Below are 16,014 nucleotides of genomic sequence, written 5' to 3' on the forward strand. Positions count from 1 at the left end.
TGTTTGTGTTGTGTGCCATGTATACGCTGTGTTGTGTGACGCTGTATGTTTGTGTTGTGTGCCATGTATACGCTGTGTGTTGTGTGACGCTGTATGTTTGTGTTGTGTGCCATGTATACGCTGTGTGTTGTGTGACGCTGTATGTTTGTGTTGTGTGCCATGTATACGCTGTGTGTTGTGTGACGCTGTATGTTTGTGTTGTGTGCCATGTATACGCTGTGTGTTGTGTGACGCTGTATGTTTGTGTTGTGTGCCATGTATACGCTGTGTGTTGTGTGACGCTGTATGTTTGTGTTGTGTGCCATGTATACGCTGTGTTGTGTGACGCTGTATGTTTGTGTTGTGTGCCATGTATACGCTGTGTGTTGTGTGACGCTGTATGTTTGTGTTGTGTGCCATGTATACGCTGTGTGTTGTGTGACGCTGTATGTTTGTGTTGTGTGCCATGTATACGCTGTGTGTTGTGTGACGCTGTATGTTTGTGTTGTGTGCCATGTATACGCTGTGTGTTGTGTGACGCTGTATGTTTGTGTTGTGTGCCATGTATACGCTGTGTGTTGTGTGACGCTGTACTGTTTGTGTTGTGTGCCATGTATACGCTGTGTGTTGTGTGACGCTGTATGTTTGTGTTGTGTGCCATGTATACGCTGTGTGTTGTGTGACGCTGTATGTTTGTGTTGTGTGCCATGTATACGCTGTGTGTTGTGTGACGCTGTATGTTTGTGTTGTGTGCCATGTATACGCTGTGTGTTGTGTGACGCTGTATGTTTGTGTTGTGTGCCATGTATACGCTGTGTGTTGTGTGACGCTGTATGTTTGTGTTGTGTGCCATGTATACGCTGTGTGTTGTGTGACGCTGTATGTTTGTGTTGTGTGCCATGTATACGCTGTGTGTTGTGTGACGCTGTATGTTTGTGTTGTGTGCCATGTATACGCTGTGTGTTGTGTGACGCTGTATGTTTGTGTTGTGTGCCATGTATACGCTGTGTTGTGTGACGCTGTATGTTTGTGTTGTGTGCCATGTATACGCTGTGTGTTGTGTGACGCTGTATGTTTGTGTTGTGTGCCATGTATACGCTGTGTGTTGTGTGACGCTGTATGTTTGTGTTGTGTGCCATGTATACGCTGTGTGTTGTGTGACGCTGTATGTTTGTGTTGTGTGCCATGTATACGCTGTGTGTTGTGTGACGCTGTATGTTTGTGTTGTGTGCCATGTATACGCTGTGTGTTGTGTGACGCTGTATGTTTGTGTTGTGTGCCATGTATACGCTGTGTGTTGTGTGACGCTGTATGTTTGTGTTGTGTGCCATGTATACGCTGTGTGTTGTGTGACGCTGTATGTTTGTGTTGTGTGCCATGTATACGCTGTGTGTTGTGTGACGCTGTATGTTTGTGTTGTGTGCCATGTATACGCTGTGTGTTGTGTGACGCTGTATGTTTGTGTTGTGTGCCATGTATACGCTGTGTGTTGTGTGACGCTGTATGTTTGTGTTGTGTGCCATGTATACGCTGTGTGTTGTGTGACGCTGTATGTTTGTGTTGTGTGCCATGTATACGCTGTGTGTTGTGTGACGCTGTATGTTTGTGTTGTGTGCCATGTATACGCTGTGTGTTGTGTGACGCTGTATGTTTGTGTTGTGTGCCATGTATACGCTGTGTGTTGTGTGACGCTGTATGTTTGTGTTGTGTGCCATGTATACGCTGTGTGTTGTGTGACGCTGTATGTTTGTGTTGTGTGCCATGTATACGCTGTGTGTTGTGTGACGCTGTATGTTTGTGTTGTGTGCCATGTATACGCTGTGTTGTGTGACGCTGTATGTTTGTGTTGTGTGCCATGTATACGCTGTGTTGTGTGACGCTGTATGTTTGTGTTGTGTGCCATGTATACGCTGTGTGTTGTGTGACGCTGTATGTTTGTGTTGTGTGCCATGTATACGCTGTGTTGTGTGACGCTGTATGTTTGTGTTGTGTGCCATGTATACGCTGTGTGTTGTGTGACGCTGTACTGTTTGTGTTGTGTGCCATGTATACGCTGTGTGTTGTGTGACGCTGTACTGTTTGTGTTGTGTGCCATGTATACGCTGTGTGTTGTGTGACGCTGTATGTTTGTGTTGTGTGCCATGTATACGCTGTGTGTTGTGTGACGCTGTATGTTTTTGTTGTGTGCCATGTATACGCTGTGTGTTGTGTGACGCTGTACTGTTTGTGTTGTGTGCCATGTATACGCTGTGTGTTGTGTGACGCTGTACTGTATGTTTGTGTTGTGTGCCATGTATACGCTGCGTGTTGTGTGACGCTGTATGTTTGTGTTGTGTGCCATGTATACGCTGTGTGTTGTGTGACGCTGTATGTTTGTGTTGTGTGCCATGTATACGCTGTGTGTTGTGTGACGCTGTATGTTTGTGTTGTGTGCCATGTATACGCTGTGTGTTGTGTGACGCTGTATGTTTGTGTTGTGTGCCATGTATACGCTGTGTGTTGTGTGACGCTGTATGTTTGTGTTGTGTGCCATGTATACGCTGTGTGTTGTGTGACGCTGTATGTTTGTGTTGTGTGCCATGTATACGCTGTGTGTTGTGTGACGCTGTATGTTTGTGTTGTGTGCCATGTATACGCTGTGTGTTGTGTGACGCTGTATGTTTGTGTTGTGTGCCATGTATACGCTGTGTGTTGTGTGCTGCATGTTTGTGTTGTGTGCCATGTATACGCTGTGTGTTGTGTGACGCTGTATGTTTTTGTTGTGTGCCATGTATACGCTGTGTGTTGTGTGACGCTGTATGTTTGTGTTGTGTGCCATGTATACGCTGTGTTGTGACGCTGTATGTTTGTGTTGTGTGCCTTGTATACGCTGTGTGTTGTGTGACGCTGTATGTTTGTGTTGTGTGCCATGTATACGCTGTGTTGTGTGACGCTGTATGTTTGTGTTGTGTGCCATGTATACGCTGTGTGTTGTGTGACGCTGTATGTTTGTGTTGTGTGCCATGTATACGCTGTGTTGTGTGACGCTGTATGTTTGTGTTGTGTGCCATGTATACGCTGTGTTGTGTGACGCTGTATGTTTGTGTTGTGTGCCATGTATACGCTGTGTGTTGTGTGACGCTGTACTGTATGTTTGTGTTGTGTGCCATGTATACGCTATGCGTTGTGTGACGCTGTATGTTTGTGTTGTGTGCCATGTATACGCTGTGTGTTGTGTGACGCTGTATGTTTTTGTTGTGTGCCATGTATACGCTGTGTTGTGTGACGCTGTATGTTTGTGTTGTGTGCCATGTATATGCTGTGTGTTGTGTGACGCTGTATGTTTTTGTTGTGTGCCATGTATACGCTGTGTGTTGTGTGACGCTGTATGTTTGTGTTGTGTGTCATGTATACGCTGTGTGTTGTGTGACGCTGTATGTTTGTGTTGTGTGCCATGTATACGCTGTGTTGTGTGACGCTGTATGTTTGTGTTGTGTACCATGTATACGCTGCGTGTTGTCTGTGGTGTATGTTTGTGTTGTGTTGTCTGTGGTGTATGTTTGTGTTGTGTTGTCTGTGGTGTATGTTTGTGTTGTGTTGTCTGTGGTGTATGTTTGTGTTGTGTTGTCTGTGGTGTATGTTTGTGTTGTCTGTGGTGTATGTTTGTGTTGTCTGTGGTGTATGTTTGTGTTGTCTGTGGTGTATGTTTGTGTTGTCTGTGGTGTATGTTTGTGTTGTCTGTGGTGTATGTTTGTGTTGTCTGTGCTGTATGTTTGTGTTGTCTGTGCTGTATGTTTGTGTTGTCCTTGCTGTATGTTTGTGTTGTCTGTGCTGTATGTTTGTGTTGTCTGTGCTGTATGTTTGTGTTGTCCTTGCTGTATGTTTGTGTTGTCTGTGCTGTATGTTTGTGTTGTCTGTGCTGTATGTTTGTGTTGTCCTTGCTGTATGTTTGTGTTGTCTGTGCTGTATGTTTGTGTTGTCTGTGCTGTATGTTTGTGTTGTCTGTGCTGTATGTTTGTGTTGTCCTTGCTGTATGTTTGTGTTGTCTGTGCTGTATGTTTGTGTTGTCTGTGCTGTATGTTTGTGTTGTCTGTGCTGTATGTTTGTGTTGTGTGTTGTTCTCAATCATACGGATTAATCTGATTGTTGTATGAGACAAGGATTACATATCCAATAAGAACCTTTGTCTGCACCCCAGACCACATTCTACACTTCATATGATGCTTAAATAACAATGACACAGCAGCTATACTGAGGGCAGCATATGGTTTGGGACCCTGCCTAAACCCGTGGGTGTAATTATCTGCCGATGTTATCATCGTCTCCTCAGCATTACAAAGCATTACAAGAATAAAAACCATTGTGCATATGACTACATGACTACCTACAGTTACTGAGTCCTGGGTGCAAGAGCAAAACAAGGCCGTGTAGTGAGGTCCACTGGACATCCAACTAAAACACAATGCATTGTTGAATGGGAAAAGCTTCTCTGTGTTATGATTGTGCAGACAAGTCGCCGGTCTCCCTGTGTCTCTGGGTCCAGTGACGGAGACAGATGGCTAAAGTTTAATATCTAGCAGAAAATAAATAACACCATTTTAAACAGAAAATGTGTTTTATAGCTATTGTGTACTACTACTTTGGGGATATGACACAAAAAAAAACAACTTGCCTCAGTATTTGCTATCAGCAAGACCTGCTAGCACGTACGTTTTGTTTTGTTGCATTTTTCCCCATTGTGTGTTTCAAACCCCTAAGCCCCACTGAGGCAAATAAAGAACTCCCCAGTCTGAGACAACAGAGACAGTCAGAGCAACCTTTTGTGAGTGCTAACAAATTGGGGGCAGGGAGGGTAAGCCAAAGAAAAAGAGGCCAAATGGGGGAAATGGTGCTCAATCAAAGCCAGAGACAGCACGTAGAATGCAACAGTAATAAGACGAACCTCAAGACCCTCCTCTTATTAGAGAATCACCATTACTACCTTCGCCATGCTTTCCCGCTGCAGCCTCCATGCTCTCATCCCTCCAAAGGCAACTCCCCAGCTAATCCTTTTGACAGGTCCATAGACACTGTGGATGTTTGTTTAAGAAAAAAGCGAATAAAGTGTAAAAGTATTGCAGGTTCTCTGACTGAAAATAACTGAAAGGAAATCAGTTCCCATCTGAAAGATAGAGAGAGTAGGCAAGAAAAAGACAACTAGTGGAGGTGGAAAGAAACAAATGAAAATGACATGCAGTGGTGGGAAATGGGGGTGGCACGGTGGCTTAGTGGTTAGCACGTTCGCCTCACACCTCCAGGGTCGGGGTTCGATTCCCACCTCCACCTTGTGTGTGTGGAGTTTGCATGTTCTCCTCGTGCCTCGGGGGTTTCCTCCGGGTACTCCGGTTTCCTCCCCCGGTCCAAAGACATGCATGGTAGGTTGATTGGCATCTCTGGAAAATTGTCCCTAGTGTGTGATTGTGTGAGTGAATGAGAGTGTGTGTGTGTGCCCTGCGATGGGTTGGCACTCCATCCAGGGTGTATCCTGCCTTGATGCCCGATGACGCCTGAGATAGGCACAGGCTCCCCGTGACCCGAGGTAGTTCGGATAAGCGGTAGAAAATGAGCGAGTGAGTGAGAGAGTGGTGGAAAATGGGCGGTGGCTCAGGCACAGGCTCCCCGTGACCCGAGGTAGTTCAGATAAGCGGTAGAAGATGAATGAATGAATGAATGAATAATGCAAAGAAAATATGAGCATCATCATAATAATAATAATAATAATAATAATAATAAGGGAGAATAAGAGAGTGCTTTAAATTCTAAAAGATCAGTTTTCCTGCTTTATCCAATTCTAGTCTGGTGTCTGCTTCCTGTGTTTAACAGGGCTTTCAATTATGCTGCTTTAAAAGATCAGTTGTACCAATCAAGTAGCAATCTTCTTCACAGTCTTAGGTGGAATGTTAACGTGAGACAAAGTTAAAGATATTACATTACACAAACCGTACTTTAAAAATGTCACCTGATACTGAAAAGCTCTACGTTTCGTTTGCAACGTCTAGATTTCTACTAACATTTTGAAACAAAAATCCCAAGTCAATGCCTTCAAACCATTTCATCTACCTAAACTTCTGAAGCCGCCACAACAAAGCAAACCACCCCGGACCGCTAGCACCACCACTGACAGAGTGCATAGGACTAGGAATAATACCACGTTGTCATGAAGCAAAACATAAACAAAAACAAAGAGCACATGGAGTCGGGGGATAATGCCCATTTCCAAATTACAGAGCGCTGCTGAGGATTCACCGCTGGCTTTTTGTGAGACGGATGCTTGTTTGTTTGAGTAACAGAAAATGATTTTGTGTGGTCTTTGGTTAACCAAAGTTGAAGTTGAAGTATGCTTGGTGATCTCACTAGATGAAACAATGGAAAATCTCTGAGGCACATTACCACTTAGAAGTAAAAAAAATAAATAAAATGGCCAAAATACCACTTAAATGTGAAAATAAACAGCTGACACCAAGCTGCGTTTTAATTAATTCATTAAAAAAAAAAATGAACAAATACTCAGGATATGTCATGATTGTAGAAATGTCACATAGACCTCGATCTATGGTGTCTAGCTGACGTTAATATTGGGTAAAACCTCAGGTCAACAGGAGGACACTCAGATACTAGAATATGCAAACATGACTGCAAACTGGATGGTAAGCAAGATTCACATGTTAATTATTAATTCAAGTGTATAGGGGACATATTAATATATACATTTTGAAATGTGTAAAAATGTGTCACTTGCCTGCACATCTGAAGCTTTGAGCGGTCAGACCCTTCTCTACAGCCAAACAAGTGAGAATACTCAGGAAGCTTGTTGTAACAGACTGGCGCTTGGCTCTCTGGGCCTCCCTTTGGCGACGCTCCCGGGCTGGTCTGCTCCTCATTAGCACTCCAGGTGGCGCTATACGACTGCTCTCCCCTTGAGGTCTCTGGACAGCCACAGATGTGCGCAGGGCCTCCACCCAGTCCCGGGCCTGAGGCTCACTCTCAGCACGTAGACGCAGCACCTCCTCAGGGAAGATGGCCTGGAAGCGGGCACAGACTCCTCCATCAGCCTCATCCCGCTGAACAGCCAAGCAGGAGGCAAGAGAGTACCGCAGCACGGGCTCGCAAACTGGCCCTCTGCCCTCGGTTTGGAAGGCCTGCAGTTGGGTGCGGCTGAGCACGAAGGTGAAAGCGCTCCAGTTGTTGAGGTCGCTAAGTTGATACAGGAGGCCTACTTTGAGCACGTCAGCACAGTGCTGAGTGAATAGGGGCAGGGCTTTTGGACGGACTAGTGGACGAGAGGTTGCCAAAGAGACCGAATTGGAATCCAGTTCTTGAGGGTTTGGAGAAGCAGCAGAAGAGGGCTCGCCTGGACGGGCAACCAGGACACATTCCCAAAGAAGACGGCGCCACTCCAGAGCCTCCCACTGACAGGGAGCACGGAGCTGCAACCGAGTACTGTTGAAGAAAAGGGCCTGTAGCACACGGCCATCCTGAGGCTGAAGCGCACCCACGCTCTGGCAGTGAGACAGTGACAGGGCTGTACACAGCTGCCTGTTCCCACTGCTGTCCAGGCTGTAGACCCGCAGCTCACAGGGTGTGAGCTCCACATGGCAGGTATTCCAACGGCCCCAAGGACCCTCTCTGTGCTCCAAAATGCCCTGCTTTACCAGACTAGTGGTGCTCTCCTTATTGCCTGGGAAACCAAAAAATACAGTAAGGTGTGTGAGAATTAAAAAAAAAGAAATTATAAAAAGCAAGCAGCTTGTTCACAAACATAATGCTCACTGGTACTTATTCACTACCAAGTGCACCATTTTCTTGGAAGCATACTAAAACATCTTAGAAACAACTATTGGAAGTAACTAAGTAAGGCACTGCATTATTGTCTCCTATTTCCTTCCCAACAACCACATCTTCCTGGCTGGTCATTTCCATCAATAACATTGGCGTCACATCAATTCTATAATGCTTAAAAGGTTCCTGGGCAGCTGATGCCAAATAACAGAATTGTTTGTACACTAGACATTGGGTATAACTGTGGAACAAAGACTGCCTGCAGCAGGCTGATTCAGTCAGTCACTGAAATAAGAGTGCAGGATGCTCACATTGGTGCATATTTCACTATGCTCCATCAGTCAGTCAATTCCTTGTGCAAGTCTTTTTGCGAGCATTCCTTATGACCTCATCAGGAAGAAAGATCATTGTTTGCAATTCTACTGTGCAAACAAAATGGCCAGAGAGCAACCCCTAATCTGTGGCACTCCTTTTCAGCCCTTCCTCTCTCAGCCCATTTTTTCCCCCTCGCTCCCTTCTTTATCTCCATTCACAGTAACCTTCTTCCACACATTTCCTTGGCTGGGGCAGTGCCAGGTTTCCGCTCAAGTCTATGACCCTTGAGTAGACGAAGGGATATTGGAACCAATGCTATATGTTTCAGTATGCTGAAACTTGACAGAGGTTAAATGGAAGTGAAATTGCTTTCCCAAATGTTGTTCTTGGGTCTTATCTGTGGCTTAACATTCCATAACCCCCGATGCACATAACCAACAATCCCGTCACACTTTAGGACACTGTGGGCTGAGCTCATTTGGGTCAGTTATTGGGCATCATCAGGTGTGGTATGCGCTAGCCTTTGGAAAAGCCTTCATTTTAAGAGCTTCGAAAGAGTACTGATCATATTCAGGGTAAGGGTCGTTATTAATTTAACCGTAGTGAAAAAGTGGCGCATGCGGACATGACTTGATAAGGAAGTCAGCGCTGTGTCACAGAGTAATGCAAAGTAAGTGAACTCAGCACTGGTTAATAAAGATTAGTCATCTTTACTAAAATCAAGTTAGAGCCTCCTGGTGGTCCAGCGGCAGGATCCTGCCCTTTCATTATAAACCTGTGCCAAATCAAATACACGGATGATCCGCCAAACAGGGAGCAGCCGAAAGTACAGCGACGACTTGTATCAAGTAAGAATATTAACTCTAAACCAGTGCACCAGCTGTGATCTCATAAACCTACCTGGCTGGTACTGGAATGTTATATACGTAATTTCTTTTAAGGATGTGGAGACTGATTGATGTTAATGTTGTTGCACTAATGTAAACACTTAACACTGGCATAGGACCAATTAATATGCAAATGTGTAGACATGCTTCATTTTGTTTTGGTCACAGACTTTGTCCTGCCTAAGGCCTGCTAGATCAAAATTAATGGTCTGTATTTTGTGTGTGTGTGTGTGTGTGTGTGTGTGTGTGTGCGTGTGTGTTTCTTTACTAATGCCACACTGCACCAAACAAGCACAGGGCACAACCTACAATCAAAACTGACTTTCTGTTAAAACCAGAAGCACAGCCGCTGCAGTGTCCCGAACATTAAAATGTCAATCTCCCAAAGCTATAATCAGACTAAGACGGCAGGGCACGCATGATTTTCAAATATGGATTATAATCTTTATAATCTTGAGTTTGGGGAACAAGAATATCAGTGTGTAGGCGGTCCATGTTACAGCCACAGCAACGCTCGAGTTACACCAAACCAATCATGACGAGGTTTGGCGTGTTTAAACTTTGCTCTAGTAGTGGCCACTTGTAGAAGAGACTGAACTGGCTTTTCGTTATTAATGTTTACCCGAGTTACCATCCCAAATAATTGGAAAAAAAGCTAGTTAACGAAACCTGATATAAAACAGAAGATAAAAAAAACCCAGCATGGAGATGTGCACTCTCCCATTCTGTAGTTAACTCATCCATCAGGATTAGAAACTAAAGAACACTATGCAAATGTCCTCCAGGCATCAGCTCTGACTTACTATTAAATAAAGCATTTTAGCATGCTATTCACTCCTATATCCCTCTTTGGCACACTTGAACAACAATTGTGTAATTCACATTAGTCTAGACTATGTCAAATTTAGGATAAGAAGTGACAAGCACTACCGGGCAGGTGTAACGAAGCACTCTGAGTCACACGTCTGTGGGCTTAATCTGAGGGCTGCAATTAATCAATTGTAGCTGAATGACTGAGCACAGGATTAAGCTGACGCGATACCTTGAAAAAAAAAAAGCATGACATTGATTATATCAATGTTGAGCTGCTCCATACTGTGCAATTACCTTAATGAAGGCTGGTTAGAACAGACCATAGGGACTCCCGTGCATTCCCTCTGGTCCGGGACTGGCGTTTCTGCTATTCCTCATGCTGACTAATGCCTTTTCACTCATATGCTAATCCTCTTAATATCAGGGGTAATTGGGACCCACTCTTTCACAGCATTGTGTCCATTTTGTCACAGAATTGCATTATCCTTCTATTACCATCCCTGTAGAGGATCTCTTTCAAATTCAGATTTGCGCTTTGCCCTAACAAATGAACACGGCAACAAACAAACAAACACACGCTGACCAAATCCAGGCACTTGTTGCCGTAATCCTGCTAATGAAATCAAATCGACTCGGCCCCAAACTCTCCTCGATCTAATTTCGATAAAAGAGGAGACGTAGCCGAATGATTGTTAGGAGCAGCAGGTGAGAGACTGTAAACAGAACTACAGACATAACAAAATGCAGGTGTGTAATGGGAGATGATCAATATAGGAGAGGACAACAATAAGGGATAATAAAGAGAAACAAATAAAATAAAGGAATAAAACACACTGAAACACACGAGTGGACTATGTGAGCGAGTACACATCATCATCACAGTGTCATGAAACTAATATATGGATGATTATAATAACAATCCTCACCTTCCATTTGGTCATTTAATGCCATATTCTTGAGGGTGTTCTTGTCAATGGCTGGCACGCCGTTATCAGTGTACGTCCGATAGTTGACATCTGACCGTGATCTGTTGTGCCCTTTTTTGAAGCCGCCACTAGATGAACTGGTGGAGTTGGTCTCTTTGGCATGGGCTGCCAAATCGTTTGTCGAGCGAGCTCGGTTCCTTTTCCCATTCTTCAGGCCCAGAACACTGAAGGATGTTTGTTTAGCCCAGGCTAGGTTATGAGACGCTATCTCGGTCTGTTCCCCAGTCAGCAACCCCCATACCCCACTGGAGTTTAGTTTGTCTAGAGTGGACACCTCTTTTAGTTTGGTAGGGCAAATTTGTCCAGCTTCTGGACCACTGTCCAAGCAGTGCAGGTAGTCTTCTGTTGCCTCAAGGGCTGGACTGATGTCCTCCACTTCTGATCCCTCCATCACCTCCACAGTCTTTACACCAGAGAAGGAGTTGGATTCCAGGCCTCAAGGCCACAGTGATGAACCATCTGCCGTCTAGGCCCAAGAAGAAGCCTGGCAAATGTGGCTTTCCTTGAGGGCTAGAATCCCTTCCGGACACCGTTAAAAAGACATGGCTCGATGCGTCAACATTTACTGCCTCTGTTGTTTTAAGAAAAGTGGTATTGGCTAAGAATGGGATTCCGTCATGGCACTGTTTATATTTAGGTGTTGCACGTGTTCAAGTCAGGAGGCAGCAGTATCTCAATGAAAGGGACTGAAATGTGGTGCATGGAGCAATGAACCACCCAAGGCTTCAACATCCTGCGTCAAAGAAAATGTGAAAAAAAAGCATTAGATTCTCCAGCTGATCATTAAAGACTTCTGTTCTAACACTGAGGTCTAACCTAAGACGTTGACATTATTATCACATACCTGCAGCTAGTACAACGAACATTGTTGTCTCAGCATTTTCTGACTCTGCGACTAGAAAGTCAGCATCCCGGCCTGGTTTAGTTGCTTCGCTTGCCTACTAAAACTAGACATTAAGTACTTTACCTGGGTTTGGATATGATCAGATCATCCCTTTGTACTGGGGTGAGGTTCTCCACTGTCTGTTGCTATTTCTTTCCATGTGATGCTGTGTTCTGCCCAGACACTTGCAGATTTCCCTCTCTCTCACACTGACATCGATTTCCTCTGCCTGCGCTTTCTGCCTCATGGTCTTTCACATTCTTAAGGCCATGCATTATTTAGAGGGTATTACATCACCTCTGGCCAATGCCCGAACAGCACATTCAGCATCCCTGGGGGTGTGTGTGAGAAAGAGGGATGGATTAATGGATAAGGGATGAGCTCAGAAGTCTGCTGCAGCACATGAGTCTTACATTCCTACTGAGCTCAGAAAGAACAGAGAATAGTAACGTAATCCTCCGCTCAAAAAAAAACCAATTGAAACTCACTAAACCTTAACTATGAATCTTTGGGTGACGCAGAAATCAAGGGCGGCCGATTCAGCCGCAAAATACGTCTCGGCCAAACGGCCAAACCGCAGACGATAGGTTGTGACAGCGCGTTAACAGCATTCGACAACTCTGAGACACATTATCTGCCAAAACACTGGCAGGACTGACTGATAGTCGAGCATGATGTATTGGTGCTGGCACTAAAGCCTCCTGTAGAGATGCCGAGGCACTTTCTGTTTTTAGCTTTTTCACAGCATGCGTTCCCACTCATCACAGTTACACTGGCAGAGTAGTGTTCTACGCTGTGTAGCAGTCTGGGCAATAATTTTAAGACAAAAGCCTTCTTCCAAAATATACACTATGGCTAAATGCTTGTGGACCAGCACACCTATATTTCACATTTCAGAAGCTGCCTTTTTATGGGAAGGCTTTCCCAAAGATGTTGAAGCATGACTGTGGGGATTCGTGTTCATTTAGTTACAAGAGCATTAATTATTGAGCTCAGGTGCTGATGTTGGGTGAAGCGGTCTGTCTGGGGTTCAGTTAGCATTCCAGTTCAACCCCATGGATGTTCACTGGGGTTGAGAAGTTTTTCTGCTTCAGCCGTAAAACACGTCGCGGAGTTTGACGTGTGCACAGGGGCACGATCATGCTAAAACAGATTTAAGCTTTTAATACCTATGAAGAAAAATCATAATGCTACAGAATACAAAGACATTCTAGACAACTCTATGGGAACCGACTGTGGAAGAACCTCACCTCATATGTCTGTGAAGGACAGGTTCACATACTAAACAGTGTATATTACAGATCCAAAGCTTAGCTTGCACAAACTTTCCTAAACTCGAAGCATTTGTTTAAGCACACTGCAAGGGCACTTTGTAAAATGAAGGTCTATAATTTTTCCCATCAGTGAGCTTTCCCATCAGACAGGCTTTTGATGAAATGGAGGTAGGATATCCAGGTACTTTCCACCATACAACAATGGGCAACGTGCTTAACGGTGACTACACCATTACCTGATCAATAATATTTGCATTTACAGTTACAGTTTTGCATCTGTTTTTCCCTTGCAACAAATTAAATGCAAAACGCTGTCATTAAAAAAAATCTGAGAACATATTTCTTATTTATACATCAACAAACATCAATACCACATAGTACACAGTATAGGTTAGCGTTGTCTAGTGTGAAAACTCAATCAATAGGACTGTTAAATAGAAAATAACCGAGCACTAAATTCTAATCCTATCTAAAACTCTAAAACATCTTGAATCCAAAAATATTCTAAACAGTTGAGAGATGCAGCCACTGTAGCATTATAAACACAAACAATACACAGTAATCACAAAAAGTATAAAGCGAGAGTTTTGTCTAGGTTTGTTAATTCCTGTCCAACTTGTGTAAACATTAAATATGCTTCAGAAATTCTTAGCCTTACATTTTTGTGAATAAAATAAAGATGCATTTAATCATATCCGATTTAAAACATTCATTCATTCATTTTTTTTTTTTTTTCTACCGCTTATCTGAACTACCTCGGGTCACGGGGAGCCTGTGCCTATCTCAGGCGTCATCGGGCATCAAGGCAGGATACACCCTGGACGGAGTGCCAACCCATCGCAGGGCACACACACACACACTCACATTCACACACTACGGACAATTTTCCAGAGATGCCAATCAACCTACCATGCATGTCTTTGGACCGGGGGAGGAAACCGGAGTACCCGTAGGAAACCCCCGAGGCACGAGGAGAACATGCAAACTCCACACACACAAGGCGGAGGCGGGATTCAAACCCCCAACCCTGGAGGTGTGAGGCGAACGTGCTAACCACTAAGCCTAACCACGCTAACCACGTTCACTGATCTCCTCAGCCATGGGGTAAATAAACATTAATTTTCTCTGAAAAGTTTCTCTTTTGTACTCAAAAGATTGCTACTTTTTTGTTGATATTTTTAAGGTTTAAGGGTAATTGTCATTATTGATTCATAGTCAGTAGCTTTATCAGTCACCATAATACACACTTTTATTACTGTTTAACTGCAATAATAAACAATAACAAAGTATTTTATACTTGTGCAATAAAAGAAATTTTGAAAAATGTGCAATATTACCTATCTGCAATATGTCTTTCAGTGTAACCACTGCTCTTTTTACATGTTTGTGTTGTATATACTGTATATTATATTATGTCCCTATTCTTTTTATATATTTTGCTGCTGTAACAGAGAAATTTCCCCATTATGGGACGAATAATCTTATCTTATCTAAGCTTATTAAGGTTTATCTTATCTTATCTAATCTTATATTGATCAGGGTCATGGAGGGTCCAGATCATACATGGGAGCCTAAATGTATGAACCAGGCACCCTGAAGCTGTGAGGCGGGACGCAACCCGGGTCATCTTCTTTGTGTGTGTATATATATATTTATATATAATATGTATTCGTAATCACCATAATGTGATTATAAACTTAATGCACAAAATATCCACTTTGAACAAAGCTTTGTGGACGCCTGACCATCACACCCGTATGTAGGCCTTCCTCAATGTGTACACACAATCTGATACCACATATTGGATGTCTTGTATGTTGTAGAATTACAGTTTCACTTTGCTGGAACATGTGAGGTCATGGTGTGTTAAGGCCAATGTGGAAGAGCTCAGATGAGACCTCCTCATCCAACATCAGCGTCTGACCTCACTAAAGCTCTTATGCTTAAATGATTAGATCTCCAAAGCCACGCTCCAACATCTAGTAAAAAGCCTTCCCAGAAGAGTGGAGCTTATTATAACAGCAAAGTAATGGGATGTAAAGCAAGCACATATGGATGTGATGATCAGCTGACAAACCTGCGGCTATACAGTGTATATGTATTCTGTATGTGATTAATATTTATGTATGTAAATGTTTTCTTCATTTATTAGAGTGTTTCTTATGGTTAGTTTTTTTTTTGGTTTTGTGCAACACATGCAAATGTTATTCAAACTTCCTGTAAAACTAAAAAATCGTAAATTTTCCTTTTAAATCCTTAAGTAAATCCATGAAAATGACTGTTACAACCCTAGCACCTCTAATCCGACTTATTATTGGACTTATACGGGTTATTTATCTGCACTAGCTACACAAAACATACGGCTCTCCTTCGATTTTCATTTTCATACGAATTTAATACTCTTCTATGCTAAAGAGGAGAAACCAACTCCATGTAGTCTTTGAGGACAACAATCTCCTCATCAATACAACATTTATCAGACCGTATATTTATAATCACACCCTCCGGTGTCACCCAAACGAGGATGAGGTTCCACTTTGTGTCTGGTTCCTCTCAAGGTTTCTTCCTTTATCATCTAAGGGAGTTTTTCCTCCCCACAGACACCTGAGTCACCTCGGACTTGCTCATTGGGGATAAATACAAACACATTTATCTTGATATCTTAATATTAATATCTTAATATTAATCTTGGTATCCTATTAATCTTTATAATAACCTTTTGCTCTGTGTTTATGTTCTGTAAAGTTGCTTTGATACAATGTCCATTGTAAAAAGTGCTACAGAAATAAATTAGAATTTAATTAGCATATTAAAAATGAATAGTCTATAATGTATTTTCTACATGAAAAGAGGAAAACCAAGCAACCTGAATTATTAGCAAACAAATCAAATTGTTAGCTAATACCAGCTAAGTAGCCGGTTAACAGAACTCTAATGTGTTTAGAGTAAAAACAATCGCCAGAGAACTCAAACATGAGCTACAACATGCTGAAAAGTAGCTCAGACACGACTTAGTCCAGATCTGTAGGGTTTTGTAACCGGTCTAATGTTCTGATAAAGCTAACGGATCATCAGTGTGC

The 16,014-nt window shown here is 43.1% G+C and overlaps 1 protein-coding gene across 2 annotated transcripts in view; it reads right to left on the bottom strand.

Annotated features, from left to right (window-relative positions):
• plekhm3 (pleckstrin homology domain containing, family M, member 3) overlaps positions 1-16,014 on the bottom strand; it is a 43,061-nt gene that overhangs the window by 26,760 nt on the left and 287 nt on the right. The window contains exons 2-4 of one of the 2 annotated variants that reach the window (XM_060875946.1): positions 11,745-11,992; positions 10,718-11,510; positions 6,737-7,675 (exon numbers count right to left, since the gene is read on the bottom strand). In XM_060875946.1, the coding sequence (XP_060731929.1) occupies positions 6,737-7,675; positions 10,718-11,168 (1,390 nt within the window). In that variant the 5' untranslated portion in view covers positions 11,169-11,510; positions 11,745-11,992. The remainder of the gene's footprint in view (positions 1-6,736; positions 7,676-10,717; positions 11,511-11,744; positions 11,993-16,014) is intronic. The other variant, XM_060875947.1, reaches the window with a different exon arrangement.

The sequence above is a fragment of the Tachysurus vachellii genome, chromosome 8, assembly GCF_030014155.1.
Source record: "Tachysurus vachellii isolate PV-2020 chromosome 8, HZAU_Pvac_v1, whole genome shotgun sequence".
NCBI classification, from domain to species: domain Eukaryota; kingdom Metazoa; phylum Chordata; class Actinopteri; order Siluriformes; family Bagridae; genus Tachysurus; species Tachysurus vachellii.